Genomic DNA, 15,773 nt, shown 5'->3' with positions numbered 1-15,773 from the left:
CAGTATCTTGCCAGGTGGGGGAGACAAAGCACAGCTATTCCTCATTTGTTAGTACTTGATTACCTGCTTCCATGTGAGGCTAATAAACATGTCAATCACTATCTTACATCACACGTGTGGAACATATAAAATAAACTGTTTAGAGTCAATTGTTGGATCCTTGTGAGATCTGAAGGTTCAGTAGTCAAGGAAGAACCATTAAATAAATAACTGAGGTCTCATACCGAATGCAACTAGGACGTGTTGATATTGGAGTTTGATGAACAATCAATTCAATGACAAGATGTTCAAAAATTGCATTTATTTAGAAAAGAAAACCACCATGGTGACTTCTGCCTCCGAACACAAAACTCGTATATAGAAAATGGCAATTGGACATCTACACAGTGTCTGCTAAAACAAATAAATAAAATATTTCAGGTCTGTGAAACAACATATCTTTCATAAAATAAATCAGTGACAAACCCATCCCATGATTAGAATGACTTGATTCAGCAGTTTGTTTGTTTTGAATTATATTGGAATTTGTTGGACATTTCTCAGACTTTCACTATGCAGTACTCGGTCTTTTACAATCATTTTGTGGTTTAAAACCGTATGGATTACATTGGATATCCAAAAACTGTAGATATACCATCAGTGCATTGCTGTAGGCATAAATGTACAGTATCAGTCAAAAGTTTGGACACACATCATTCAAGGGTTTTTCTTCATTTCTGACTATTTTCTACACTGTAGAATAATAGTGAAGACATCACAACTACGAAATAATACATATGCAATCATGAAGTAACCAAGAAAAGTGTTTCTTTGAGATTCTTCAAAGTAGCCACCGTTTGCCTTGATGACAGGTTTTCACACTCTTGCATTCTCTCATCCAGCTTCACGAGGAATGCTTTTCCAACAGTCTTGATGGAGTTCCCACATATGCTGAGCACTTGTTGGCTGCTTTTCCTCCACTCTCTGGTCCAACTCATCCCAAACCATCTCAATTGGGTTGAGGTCGGGTGATCGTGGAGGCCAGGTCATCTGATGCAGCACTCCATCACTCTCCTTCTTGGTCAAATAGCACTTACACAGCCTCGAAGTGTGTTTTGGGTCATTGTCCTGCTGAAAAAAACAAATGATTGTCCCACAAAGGGCAATCCAGATGGGATGGCGTATCGCTGTAGAATGCTGTGGTAGAAATGCTGGTTAAGTGTGCCTTGAATTCTAAATAAATGACTGACAATGGCACCAGCAAAGCAACCCCACACCATCACTCCTCCACTGTGCTTAACGGTCTGATTCACGCTGTCTCCTCTGAACAGTCGATGTTTTGATGTGTCTGTTATTTGAACCATGTGTAGAATTTATTTGGGCTGCAATTTCTAAGACTGGTCACTCGAATGAACTTATCCTCTACAGCAGAGATAGCTGATTCTACCTTTCCAGTTTCATTGTTGCACTTGATGGTTTTTGCAACTGCAATTGAAGAAACATTCAAAGTTCTTGAAATTTTTCAGATTGACATGACGGTCTGTCATTTCTCTTTGCCTATTCGAGCTGGTCTTGCCATAATATGGACTTGGGTCTGGTCTATCTTCTGTATACCAACCCTACCTTTTCACAACACAACTGATTGGCTCAAACACATTAAGAAGGAAATAAATTCCACAAATAAGGCACACCTGTTAATTGAAATGCATTCCAGGTGACTACCTAATGAAGCTGGTTGAGAGAATGCCAAGAGTGTGCAAAGCTGTCATCAATTGCAAAGGGTGGATACTTTGAAGAATCTTCAATATATGTATTTGTTTAACACTGTTTTGGTTACTACATGATTCCATGTGTTATTTCATAGTTTTGATGTCTTCACTATTATTCTACAATGTAGAAAATAGTACAAATAAATGAAAAACCCTTGATAGAGTAGGTGTGTCCAAACTTTTGACTTGTACTGTATATTTGATTATTTGTTTTGATGTATGAAAGAAGAAAGAGATCATAAACACTTAATCCTTCCATCCAGATGAACAAACCAGTGCAGATGGTGTGACAGCTGCTTAATACCTTGGTTAGCTATGACTAATTCAGTTAAATGTAACAAACTCCAAAGCTGCAGCACACTGTTCACTGAGACCTTTAACTAATGACAAACTACACTGGGAGAATGTATGGTATCAGCACACCCAATGCAGGCATACAAAAAAACACATTAAAAACTAGTTTTGGCCTATACGGCGAGCTCATTTCCTTCAACAAGAGGACGCGAGTACATTTTAGTGCAGCTATACAAAATATAGGCCTAAACAGGATGTGACTTGGTAAACACTGGGGTTGGTCCACATTTATCTTTGAAACATAATTACAGTGCAGCCTTTGTTTCCTACTCCAGGTATAGAAACCAATAGAATACCTGGTAAATCCAGGCCTAGCAGTATTACCCTTGGTTATAAGTAGCCTAGATCTTAAATTGGCCATGATTCCACCGGCTAGCCCTAATCCTGGGCTGTCTAACGAAGGTTTTTGATGATTTCTAAACCTTGCTCCAACAAATTGATGCCGACTTTGTTTTAGAGAGAAAAGACGACACTGGGTTACAATGATTTCTAGACATTTTTCAAAAGGAACAGAATATGCTACACTAGGCTAAACAACAAAGCACAAGAGGTCAGTATCAAATGAACCTATTTGAATAGCTGAGTCATTAGAATTGATCACTGCAATAGGTGACAGTGCATTGTATAATGTATTATATCAATGTACGCTGTATGTACGTTAGTATTGAAAGGTTTCAATCTGAGAGACTAAAGCTCACAGCTTTCAATATGCTCTTCAAAAACAACACATACTCCATACAAAATATCCTGTGCTGTCTGCACTTGGAGGGGGAAACTTTCCTCAAGACTGACCAGCACGCTATTGTACACCGTCAATCCCAAAGGAGTAACAACATTTGTCAGTTAGATATCTTTGTCACAGGAAAAGCTTCCACCTTTCAGACAATCACAATCCCTCCCATAGGTCAATCTGAGTCCAGGTTTACATTAAGTTTGACATTTTTACAGATAAGATGGACTTTTATGATTTCAACATTATAAAGATTTTGACTCTCAAAAGATAAGCCTGTACAGGTACATGAATGGAGAAGACTCAAACATGGAGCAAACAAAAAGTACATATGAAAGTCAGCACATCCACCTGAAGTCAGTCTGACGTTCCGCATGACAGTTAAATCAAATTATTGCACTGGTTTAATGTGTCTGTGGATGGGTGGTCATAAATATACAAAACAACAATAATAGTAATCATAATGACAATAATAATAACAATTCTAGTAATATAAACAGTTCAGACTTAGTCCCCCACCTCACGCTCCCAATTTTACCACTGCTGCCAACTAAAGTCGTCGTTTGATCCGAAGACCAAGAAGAATCCCAGAATGGTTGCGAAGATCACTACATTGCCTGTTAACACAAGCGCACATGCTCCCCAGGCAATCTGTAAACAACAAACATGAATAATTCAGTCCGCACGTTACAAAATTCTGCATTGCACACTTTCAATCTGTAGTTTGGACTGAGCAAAACAAAGTCCTTTTTAAACTGTTATTTAGTAATGGAGCATGTATTGTTATTACACAAATGGTAGCCTATAAGATTTAAAAGGAATGGTCCTTATTCCATTTGTGTAACAAGACAAATGCATGCAAATAGAAAGCAATTACTTTAACAGCAAAGCTAACGCAATGTTGTAACTGCACAGGTATAAGTGCAAAGTGTTGCCAAACACCACTTAGCCTACAAATGCAAAAATCCCAAAAATGTGTACTTACAACATCGGCTCTGGCGAAAATTATTGGCAGGCCGAAAGCTGAAACCACTATGCCTGTTGTGAGAAATAAAGCCAGCTCTTTGCAGGCGTTGCTTGCCGAGTCTGTGTCGTCAACAATTCTCCGGGAGATGCCGTAAGGGATTGGGGCGAGGATGTAGAAGAAGAGGAGGAACAAGGGCCAGTATTTACTGTGAAGAGAAGTTCCCAGCAGTTATGACTGGAAGAATACTAAATCTGGGCGGCATCATATTACAAAGGCCTGCATCATGACAGTCAGTTTGAATATGATGGAGATACTTACTCATACACTGGAAGGGCACATCCTAGCATCAGGAACATGAGTCCAATGGCCCCACCAAAGGACAGGCTGATCAGAGCTGGAAAGGAGTGGTAAAGAAACTAAGCAGCTGGGTGTGTGTGTGTGTGTGTGTGTGTGTGTGTGTAAGACTAAATCCTTTGGTCAGAATTGATAATCTGACCGTTGACCTAATGCTTGGGTGAGGGGATGCTGATTATTTTCAGCTACCATTTATTATGTGAATTGGTGGCTATGCGCTATTATTATCGTTTGATTTGTAAACATGTAGGATGTCATGTTATTTAGCTAATAGCTAGCGTGCTAATGAGGATTGAGACAATGCTATAGCTAGCTAGTTGGTGAGGAGAGACAATGCAATTGCTGTCGAAGTATAGCTCATCTTAGCTTGAAGTCATCATTGCATAGTTAGCTAGCTTGATCGCAGTCTTAGTTAGCGCTATCGTCATTGCCTGGCTTGACATAACAACCAATAAATAACAATACAGATTTGGCCGGAAGGCAAATATCGTTTCTAACGTGGATTTCATTGATTCAGAATGGCAATCATTAGCTAGCTAGCTTAGTTGACCATTCGAAACTACGCTGCCAGAACTAGCCTGGTGCCAAGCTAGCTAACAATAGCTATACAGATTCATATCTCGTTGATATGTAGCTAGCTAAGCGGCAAAATATTTATTTAGATAGTTAGCTAGCTACACCACTATTTGTCGGCCTGTCAAAGCTAGTAGACGTTAGCTTAGCCGGCTAACTAGCTAGTACTCAGTTGTTAGCTTAATAGCTAGCAGCACATGCACCCTTTCAGCGTTTATATATGTGTGTGTGTGATTTATTACTTTTGTTGCAATCCAGTTAATGTATTATCTTAAAGTATAATAGTAACTTCCTCACCTTTAATTCCGGCCATTTCTGTAAGACATAAGGTTGTCACACAGTCCACGACAACAACACCCTTGCTACTGGATCAAACAGTCCGTGCAAACGATTTCAAAGAGCTGTCTGTAGCTAGCATCGCGCATGCGCGAAACCCGTCACCCAAAACAAGAAATGTGTCTTTGAATAAATAGACAATAATCAATTTATCGCAGACAAAATCATCTGACTTATGCATTTGTATGCTTAAACCCTACTCTGTATCAGTAACTATACATTAGCTCATTATCCTTGTGTTGATGAGAGAGTTTATTCTTAATACTCAATGCCATTTTTATTGACAAAAATGTAATAAGTTAGTGTATTATGCTGTATTGTGATGTTTGTCTTTGTAAATGCATGGGGATTCCTCACTTGTTTTGTTTTCTTTAGGTACAGTTGTGATTCTATCAACCCGGAAGAAGCACATTTTGCTTCCGGCTACAGTTTCGCATGCAGCGAAACATGTCGAGTGGAGGAGGCTCCGTTGCGTCGCTGTGGACTGAAGTGAATCGCTGTGGACAGAATGGAGACTTCACGCGGGCCCTCAAAGCTGTCAACAAAAGTAGACTTTTGCTCTTGTTCACATGTTTGTAACTGTCAAGCTATGAGCTATTGTTTAAGGGCTGACTAGTTTGCTAGGCAGTTGGCTAACACAGCTAGCTACAGCTGTTAGCACTTAGCTAAAGCGTTAACAGAAATAGCAGAAATATGCAACTATACGTTACTCAAGCCAATTGCTAACTAGTTTCTGTTTATATTTGAGTAATTTTGCCAACTGGCGAGTCGGAGTCGAGCGTAGATGTTGTTGAGGACAGTAATATCACATTTTGACCAATATTAATTATTCAACACTGTGACGTGTCCCAATTAGCTAACTACTAGCTTAGCCACTATAGCAACTACCGTGCTAGACGCTTAGTTATCACTTTATTTTATTTAACCTTTATTTAACTAGGCAAGTAAGTTAAGAAATAAATCTTATTTACAATGACGGCCTACCGGGGAACAGTGGCTTAACTGCGTTGTTCAGGGGCAGAACGACAGATTTTTACCAGCTCGGGCTGTCCCAGCGCTCTGACCATTTACGTTAGGCTACCTGCCGTCCCATAATACGGTATCTACCAGGAAACTGATTACTAGATTTGAGCAAAAAATATTTTTCCATGTGCACTTCAAATTAAGATTTTATTACGTTATAGATAACTAGTTTGTTAGCGTTGACCTGAAGAAAATGTATACATTTTAATGTAAATTGTAATCCCGAAGTGCATTTCTTCCACAGTTTTGCATGAAGTCAAGGAAGACGTGACAGCCCTTCACTGTAAAATAGTTTGCCTAGTGCAGAATTGCAGTTTCAAAGAGGCACTGAATGTCATGAACACTTATTCAAAAGTACTTGGCAGGTATGTTGAATATGACAAATGACTATAAATGACATATTGTTAGATTTTGCATTGCTACAAGATTATCAAAATGTATAAATACTTGACTTGGTCAGAGAAATTCCTGGTTGTACCCTTTTACAATGTTGAACACTTGTTTTTTTGTTCTTTTTCAGTGAGCTTATCGTGTTTGAAAAAGCCTACTGTGAGTACCGATTGAACAGAGTTGAAAGTGCCCTGAAGACCATTGAAAGTGTTTCAGAACAAACAGACAAGCTCAAGGAACTCTATGGCCAAGTGGTAAGACTTTTTGAAAATAAGACATTACATGAGTTGTTTTTAACTCTGCTTGGCTGTCTACCCTTCAGTGGATAATCCTGCCAGCCACTGTAAACTGGCCCAATGTACTGGCCTCAAGTCATCAATAGTTACCTCAGCCACAAAGTAATAATTATCAAATTGTATTTGTCACACTGTGAAATGCTCACTCACAAGCCCCTAAACAACAATGCAGTTCAAGAAATAGAGTTAAGAAAATATTTACTAAAATAAAATAAAAAGTAACACAGTAGAATTACATAACAATAATAAGGCTATATATACAGGGGGCCTGGTACCGAGTAGATGTGCGGGGGTACAGGTTAGTCGAGGTAATTTGTACATGTAGTTAGAGGTAAAGTGACAATGCATAGATGATAAACAGAGTAGCAGCAGTGTAAAACAAGGGTATGGTCTGGGTGTCCATTTGATTAATTGTTTAGCAGTCTTATGGCTTGGGTGTAGAAGCTGACTTGTGTGACTGGAGGGTTTGACAATATTTGGGGTCTTCCTCTGACACCGCCTGGTATAGTGGTCCTGGATGGCAGGAAGCTTGGCCCCAGTGATGTACTGGGCTCTACGTACTACCCTCTAGCGCTTTATGGTAAGACACAGAGCAGTTGCCATACCAGGCGTTGATGCAACTGGTCATAATGCTCTTGATGGTGCAGAACATTTTGAGGATCTGTGGACCGATGCCAAATAATTTGTCTCCTGAGGGGGAAAAGGTGTTGTCATGCCCTCTTCACAACTGTCTTGGTGTGTTTGGACCTTGATAGTTTGTTGGTGATGTGGACACCAAGGAACTTGAAACTCTCCACCTGCTCCACTTGAATCTCATTTATGTAAATGGGGGGGTGTTTGGCACTCCTTTTTGTGTAGTCCACGGTCATCTCCTTTGTCTTGCTCACGTTGAGGGAGAGGTTGTTGTCCTGGCACCACACTGACAGTTCTTTGACCTCTTCCCTATAGGCTGTCTCGTAGTTGTCAGTGATCGGGCCTACCACTGTTGGCATCAGAACTTAATGATGGTGTTGGAGTTGTGCTTTGCCACGCAGTTGTGGGTGAACAGGGAGTACAGGAGTGGACTAAGCACACACCCCTGAGGGAACTGGTGTTGAGGATCAGTGTGACAATGTGTTGTTGCCTACCCTTACTCCCTGGGGGCAGCCCGTCAGGGAGTTCAGGATCCAGTTGCAGTGGGAGGTGTTTAGTCCAAGGGTCCTTAGCTTAGTGTTGAGCTTTGTGGGCACGATGATGTTGGAACGCTGAGCTGTAGTCACTGAACAGCATTCTCACATAGGTGTTCCATTTGTCCAGGTGGGAAAGGGCAATATGGATTGAGATTGCATCATCTGTGGATCTGTTGGGATGGTATGCGAGTTGGAGTGCGTCTAGGGTTTCATGGCTACCGATGTGAGTGCTACGGTGTGTTAGTCATTTAGGCAGGTTACCTTTGCATTCTTGGGCACAGGGACTATGGTGGTCTGCTTGAAACGTGGGTATTACAGACTCGGTCACAGCGAGGTTGAAAATGTCAGTGAAGACACTTGCCAGTTGGTCTTCGCATGCTCTGAGTACACGCCCTGGGTTTTGAGTTTGTTTTCCAGTGATTGTACGTTTGACAATAGACCCGATGGTAGTGGTGATTTACTTACTCTCCTACGAATCCTAACAAAGCATCCCAACCTTCTCCCTCGGTCTCTCCTCCTTTTCTTCACGTGAATGACAGGTATTTGAACCTGTTCTCTGGAAAGCAGTATATCCTTAGCGTCAGACTTATTAAATCAATTGTGGTAACTGGTGACAACCCTGGCCTCCCCTTTTGTTCTCATCTTAGCTGTACCGTATGGAGCGCTATGATGAGTGCAAGGCTGTCTACACGGACCTGATCAGGAACTCCCAGGATGAATACGAAGAGGAGAGGAAGACCAACCTATCAGCAGTGGTGGCTGCTATGAGCACATGGGAGAAGGCTTCTCCGGTGGGTCTTCTGCACACAATTAGAACAGATTTCTATTTATAATGGTCCTCTGAGACACTTGGTTATTGAAGCCCTGGCATCCTTAATCTTCCCAAATGTCATTCCACCTTGTTTTTGCAGGATGATCTTGGCCTGTCTGAGACTACATATGAGCTGAGCTACAACGCTGCCTGCACTCTAATTGGTCGAGGCCAGCTCACGGAGGCTCTGAACAAACTACAGGAAGCAGAAGGTCAGGGCCACAGACGTATTGCAATTCATCCTGCTACATAATGTAGCACTTAAGGTTTTTGTCCAGCCCTTTTGTGGTTAATGTTGACAATTTTTGTTTATTTTTTTCCAGAGCTTTGTCGGGTTTTCTTCTCAGAGGATTCGGTGAGTGCTCTATGCCTGTGAAATAAATATGCCCACAATGTCATGGCTGAGCGTACAGACAGAAATGTCACCAACTTTTTTTTCATGTTTTGAATCATAATTGGCTTGTCTGGTTCGTGCAGGATATAACTGAGGAGGACGTTGAGTCGGAGCTGGCTGTCATCCACTCCCAGATGGCCTACATTATGCAGTTACAGGGTCGGACAGAGGAGGCGCTACAGCTCTATAACCAAGTTATCAAGCTCAAGTGAGTGTTCCTCCAAAGTGGAATCAATTGAGCCATTACATTCCATTGTAGCTGATGTGTAATTGTAGGCACAGGAAAAGAATAGCGGAAGAGGTGTCCCATTAATTTTTTTTTGTTGAATCCTAGGCCGTCAGATGTGGGACTTCTAGCTGTGACTGCTAACAACATCATTACAATAAACAAGGTGGGTACATGCATGAACATCCCCTGTACTGCTAGCAACGACTAAACATTGAAACAAGCTTTGCTGTTATTGACCGTGTTCTCTTATTGTTTGAACCCATGGTTTTGATCCTGGGCCAGAGCTGTTGCTCATATCCCTTTTTTCTCCCGCAGGACCAAAACGTGTTTGACTCTAAGAAGAAGGTGAAACTGACAAATGCCGATGGCGTTGAGTACAAGCTGGCCAAGAAGCAGCTGCAGGCCATTGAATTCAACAAAGCCCTGTTGGCTATGTACACTAACCAGGTATCGGATTTGAGTACATTAACTCTTCAGTTGTATTTTTACACGTAGTTATACACAGTCTGAATGGGTTAGACTGGTATTCCAAACAGTCATTGATGACGTGCGTTACATTATACCCCACAGGCGGACCAGTGCAGAAAGCTGACGTCAGGCCTCCAGTCCCAGAACCCAGGTCACCCGCGGCCAGTTTTGATCCAGGTGGCTCAGCTGTGCAGAGAGAAGCAACACTCGAAGGCCATAGAGCTGCTTCAGGTACTCACTGTGGGCCAAATCCTAACTTGAGATAAGTGTAGTTGATGTATGAATATAAATAGAACATTGAAAGCTCTTCCTTTGCCTCCCGAGTGGCGCAGCGATCTAAGGCACTGCATCGCAGTGCTAGTGGCATCACTAAAGATCCGGGTTTGATCCCGGGCTGTGTCGCAGCTGGCCACAAACGGGAGACCCATGAGGCGGTGCACAATTGGCCCAGCATCGTCTGGGTCAGGGGAGGGTTTGGCCATGTTGGACGGTGTTTCCGCCGATACATTGGTGCTTCTGGCTTCCTGGTTAAGCGAGCAATGTGTCAAGAAGCAGTGCAGCTTTGCAGGGTCGTGTTTCGGAGGACACATGGCTCTCGACCATCGCCTCACCCGAGTCTGTGCTCGAGTTGCAGTGATGGGACAAGACTGTAACTAATCATTTGGATATCACAAAATTAGGGATAAAGGGGGGTAAAAAGTGCGCACACAAAAACTAAATATCTTCCTTATCCTGCAAGTATAATGCTAACTGTGTGATTCTGTTTTTAAAGCGTTTCTCAGACCAGCACCCAGACAGTGCATCTGGTATCAAATTGACGATGGCACAACTCTATTTGACTCAAGGTAAACTTCTTTCAAATCCCTTTTTTTTGTCACTGGGTAAAACACCCCAAAAATAAGCCTATTGAAGATAAATTGGATTAGATTAGTGCTAAACATTGCCTTTACTGATGCCTGGTACTGTTATCTTTTCATTTGTTTTGTTAGCATTTAATTCTGTTGTGTTTGTGCATATGACAGACTACAAGTTAACCTCATAATAAATAAATGTATTGATGTCTTCTCCAAAGGTCACGTTACAAAAGCATGTGACATCTTGAGGTCGATTGAAGATTTCAAGCACAAACAAGGGATGGTTAGTTTTTATACTCTTCTATTGCTCTTAATCTAATCATAGATGTAACATTTTCTGAACAAACATTACAAGGATCATAAGACTAAGAAATTGACATTGTTTCACAGATCTCAGCTCTGGTATCAATGTACAGCCACGAAGAGGACATCGACAGCGCAATTGATGTCTTCAGCCAAGCTATTCAGTACTACCAATCTGAACAGGTATTATACCCCTATGACATGGATTGTGACGTCTTGAAAGCACCTCGGCACCTCTACTTGTCAGTAAAGGAATTCCACTTTTGAAGCGGGAATAACGTCCATCACTCGGCTACCAGAACTGTCAATCAAATGATCTCGTGCTGCCTGTGCCCACCCTGCTGCCTGCACGCAGACCACTCGCTCCTAAGAAAAGTACTTTGACGTTCATTAAATACAATGACTTAACAATACATTTAGTAGAAAGAAAACACATCTATGTACCCTAACATAAAAAAACATCAATCAGCAATGTTTATTGTTGTCAGGGGAACAATACTGAACATCCTATGCAGGAGCAGTATTCTGCTTGGAAAAGTTAGATGCTTCTGATGCTGCCCTTTAAAAAAAAAGGTTATGTCTGAAAGGTTATCAACTGTCGCTATCGACCCGTTACTAGTGGCTTCCAATGTATGAAAGGGGTATAAGTAGGCGAGCACCTTTTTAGATTCATCACGAAGTCGATGTAACTTTGAAAAAGTGATGCCATAGTAGCGCACTTACTTGTCAACTGTTGTCTTCTGCCATCCCAGCCTGGTTCATCTGTTCACCTGGCGCTCGTACGAGAGGCCGCTGATTTCAAGCTGAAGTACGGACGGAAAAAGGAAGCCATCAGTGACCTGGAACAACTGTGGAAGTGAGCAATGTTCTGTTTCTGTTGTGTGGTGGTGATGCTGGTGAATGTTTTGCTTGCTCTAGGCTTGATATCCAATGTAATAACTAGTCCCCCTCCCGCTCCACAGGCAAAACACCAATGACATCCACACTTTGGCACAACTTATCTCGGCTTATTCTTTGGTGGATCAAGATAAAGCCAAGTCGTATCCTTTCTTTGCTCTCGGTATTTTAAACTACACATAAGTATGAGTCTGAGTATTTGAATGACTATCGCTGATTAGTGCAGTTTTAAATTCAGTCAAGGCATTTTTTAAATATTTTTTATATTTTTATAACCATTGTTATCATAAAGTACATAGAACTGGCTAGTAAATGGAAAGGCATGTTATATCCTTAGCCCTTTGTCCCAGCCTCAGCAAGCACCTCCCCTCTCCTGAAAGCATGTCGTTCAACGTGGACGTAGATGAGCTGGAGAACTCTCACGGAGCCAACTATGTCAGAAAGAAGGCTGCTAAAGTAACAGGGGAGAACCCACCCAAAGAACAAGGGTGAGGAGACCTGAAGGTTTTTAAAACACTTAATTAAGCTGCATACTACCTGTTCTACACATTCTGTGTACATAGGCTTTCTCTCACTATCAATATTACCTCTCTCCACAGCCAGGGGGATGTTAAAAAGAAGAAGAAGAAGAAAAAGAAGGGTATTGCAAGTTGTGTTGTATGTGAATATCTGCATGCTGTGTGACCCAAATAATTGTTTCATCTGATTTAAATAAAGTCCGCATCTCTGAATGGGATGGGGAATCACTGTTTTTCACCTGCCTCTGTTTAGGCAAACTGCCCAAGAACTACGACCCAACGGCGAATCCTGACCCAGAGAGATGGCTGCCCATGAGAGAGCGCACCTACTACCGGGGCAGGAAGAAGGGCAAGAAGAAGGAACAAGTGGGAAAAGGCACACAGGGGGCCACGTCAGGAGCTGCATCCGACCTGTGAGTAATGCATCCGTGTCTCTTATTGTTGGTCACTTCCACTAACACTTAATGTACATGAGTCGAATAGTTTAATTCGGGAAAAATCAACGCAGACCTGTCTGATTCCCGATTTGTTCATGTGGGACCTTTTTATATACAGTCGTGGCCAAAAGTTTTGAGAACGACACAAATATTAATTTTCAACGTTTTCGGCTTCAGTGTCTTTAGATATTTTTGTCAGATGTGACAATGGAATACTCAAGTATAATTACAAGCATTTCATAAGTGTCAAATGTTTTATTGACAATTACATGAAGTTGATGCAAAGAGTCAATATTTGCAGTGTGGACCCTTCTTTTCAAGACCTCTGCAATCCGCCCTGGCATGCTGTCAATTAACTTCTGGCCACATCCTGACTGATGGCAGCCCATTCTTGCATAATCAATGCTTGGAGTTTGTCCGAATTTGTGCTTTTTGTTTGTCCACCCACCTCTTGAGGATTGACCACAAGTTCTCAATGGGATTAAGGTCTGGGGAATTTCCTGGCCATGGACCCAAAATATATTTTTTGTTCCCTGAGTCACTTAGTTAGCACTTTTGCCTTATGGCAAGGTGCTCCATCATGCTGGAAAAGGCATTGTTGGTCACCAAACCATTCCTGGATGGTTGGGAGAAGTTGCTCTCGGAGGATGTGTTGGTACCATTCTTTATTCATGGCTGTGTTCTTAGGCAAAATTGTGAATGAGCCCACTCCCTTGGCTGAGAAGCAACCCCACACATGAATGGTGTCATGATGCTTCACTGATGGCATGACACAGGACTGATGGTAGATCTCACATTGTCTTCTCCGAACAAGCTTTTTTGCGGATGCCCCAAACAATCGGAAAGGGGATTCATCAGAGAAAATTAATTTACCCCCGTGCTCAGCAGTCCAATCCCTGTACCTTTTGCAGAATATCAGTCTGTCCCTGATGTTTTTCCTGGAGAGAAGTGGCTTCTTTTCTTCCCTTCTTGACACCACGCCATCCTCCAAAAGTCTTTGCCTCACTGTGCGTGTAGATGCACTCACACCTGCCTGCTGCCATTCCTGAGCAAGCTCTGTACTGGTGGTGCCCCGATCCCACAGCTAAATCAACTTTAGGAGACGGTCCTGGCGCTTGCTGGACTTTCTTGGGCGCCACGAAGCCTTCTTCACAACATTTGAACCGCTCTCCTTGAAGTTCTTGATGATCCGATAAATGGTTGATTTAGGTGCAATCTTACTGGCATTAATATCCTTTCCTGTGAAGCCCTTTTTGTGCAAAGCAATGATGACGGCACATGTTTCCTTGCGGGTAACCATGGTTGACAGAGGAAGAACAATGATTCCAAGCACCACCCTCCTTTTGAAGCTTCCAGTCTGTTATTCGAACTCAATCTGCATGACAGAGTGATCTCCATTCTTGTCCTCGTTAACAATCACACCTGTGTTAACGAGAGAATCATTCAAACATTCTGGAGTATATGCAAATTGCCATCATACAAACTGAGGCAGCAGACTTTGAAAATTAATATTTATGACAGGTCACGACTGTATAGTTAAACCGCCCTAATGTTGGAAACAAACATAAATATTATGTTGTCATCCAGAGTCATTATGTTCCTAGCTATAGTACACAATATTTTACTTACAGCAGGTTTTTAAAGGACCAAAGAGTTTGGGCTGCTTCGTGTTTTCATTTTTTCCATGGAAAAGAAAATGTAATACTGGTATTGTCACAGCTTTACTTTTTACCTGTACTGTTGCATTTGGTCGGTAACACATTCTTCTGTGTTTCCAGGGATGCCAGTAAGACTGCCAGCAGCCCCCCCACCTCCCCCCGGCCAGGGTCAGCCCAAGCCTCTGCCTCCACCTCAGCCCCCGCTGCCAGCAATGTGGTCCCTCCACGACAGCAGAAGCCCGCTGCCGCAGGGCCAGGGGCCCGCAAGAAGGCCCCTCAGAAGAAGAAGAAAGGAAGCAAGAGTGGCTGGTAGACTGGAAGAACCCTGCAGATATGGAGCAACACATAGGCAACCACCACCACACGGCCCGGAACTCACAGAATCATGTGCTTTGTCATTTAAGTTGATTAGCCTGTTCTTTTTTTTTTTTGACCACAAACATTGTCCAATTTGTAGTTGCTGAATTGGTTGCGATGAATTGAGTAATGGGCCTCAATTCCCTGCCTGGTTCCTTCACGGTTAGATTTTTTTATGCAGAAACAATTGTCGGAGAACTAATTTAAATGACCTGAGACCTTGTTTGTTGTAGGCAAGTGGGTTCTCTAGTTATAATTTGTATCTTCTGTGCAGAGGAAATTTACTGTTAGTTGTTTCTGTTCTCTGAGCCTGAGTTTTTGAAAACTTCCATGAGTTGCCCACTGAAGAGGCAAGCTTTGTATGCAAAAGTTAGTATATATTTCTTTTCTGCATTGGTTTAAAGTAAAAAGACCATTTTTTTAATTATTATTGGGTAGCAGTACGTCATTTGCGTATTGTTTTAAGGAAAATGATGAAAGCAAACGATTTTGGCCAAAATGTGTGTCCCATTGTTATGTCTTAATAAATAGGCTTCCTTAACTGAAACGGATCTTTGTGTTAATTTTGTCTTTGGAAAGTCTTCTCAATTTTTATTTTACCTTTATTGAACTAGCCAAGTCAGTTAAGAATTCTTATTCGACAGATTTTTACCTTGTCAGCTCAGGGATTCGATCTTGCAACCTCGGTTACTAGTCCAACACTAACCACTAGGCTACCTCCCGACCCATCAATGATGTGTATAAACAGTGCTAATGGAAAGTATTCAGACCCCATGACTTTCAACATTTTATTACGTTACAGCTTTATTGTAAAATGTATTCAATATTTGTTTCCTCAATCGACACACAATAACCCATAATGACAAAGCAAAAACTGAATTTTTTTTATTTTTAAATTGCATACCTT

General features: G+C 41.8%; 2 protein-coding genes across 2 annotated transcripts; one reads left to right on the top strand and one right to left on the bottom strand.

Annotated features, from left to right (window-relative positions):
- Window positions 1-281: 281 nt before the first annotated feature.
- Window positions 282-5,129, bottom strand: LOC135545941 (leptin receptor overlapping transcript-like 1). Its single transcript, XM_064973942.1, has 4 exons — window positions 5,024-5,129; window positions 4,118-4,193; window positions 3,818-4,004; window positions 282-3,483 (listed from the first exon to the last, which is right to left on the bottom strand). Exons 1-4 carry the CDS (start codon window positions 5,037-5,039, stop codon window positions 3,367-3,369), a joined length of 396 nt encoding a protein of 131 aa, XP_064830014.1. The 5' UTR covers window positions 5,040-5,129; the 3' UTR covers window positions 282-3,366.
- A 357-nt stretch (window positions 5,130-5,486) lies between these two features.
- On the top strand, window positions 5,487-15,413 carry srp72 (signal recognition particle 72). Its single transcript, XM_064973937.1, has 19 exons — window positions 5,487-5,609; window positions 6,330-6,450; window positions 6,606-6,729; window positions 8,588-8,731; window positions 8,852-8,963; window positions 9,075-9,106; window positions 9,229-9,353; window positions 9,480-9,537; window positions 9,690-9,821; window positions 9,945-10,073; window positions 10,615-10,687; window positions 10,915-10,979; window positions 11,087-11,182; window positions 11,752-11,855; window positions 11,962-12,039; window positions 12,247-12,384; window positions 12,496-12,536; window positions 12,668-12,827; window positions 14,630-15,413. The coding sequence occupies exons 1-19, from the start codon at window positions 5,498-5,500 to the stop codon at window positions 14,820-14,822; spliced, it is 2,037 nt and encodes a 678-aa protein (XP_064830009.1). The 5' UTR covers window positions 5,487-5,497; the 3' UTR covers window positions 14,823-15,413.
- The last annotated feature ends 360 nt before the right edge of the window (window positions 15,414-15,773 follow it).

The sequence above is a fragment of the Oncorhynchus masou genome, chromosome 9, assembly GCF_036934945.1.
Source record: "Oncorhynchus masou masou isolate Uvic2021 chromosome 9, UVic_Omas_1.1, whole genome shotgun sequence".
Classification (NCBI taxonomy): Eukaryota; Metazoa; Chordata; class Actinopteri; order Salmoniformes; family Salmonidae; genus Oncorhynchus; species Oncorhynchus masou.
This window is presented reverse-complemented; position numbering and strand designations above follow the sequence as displayed.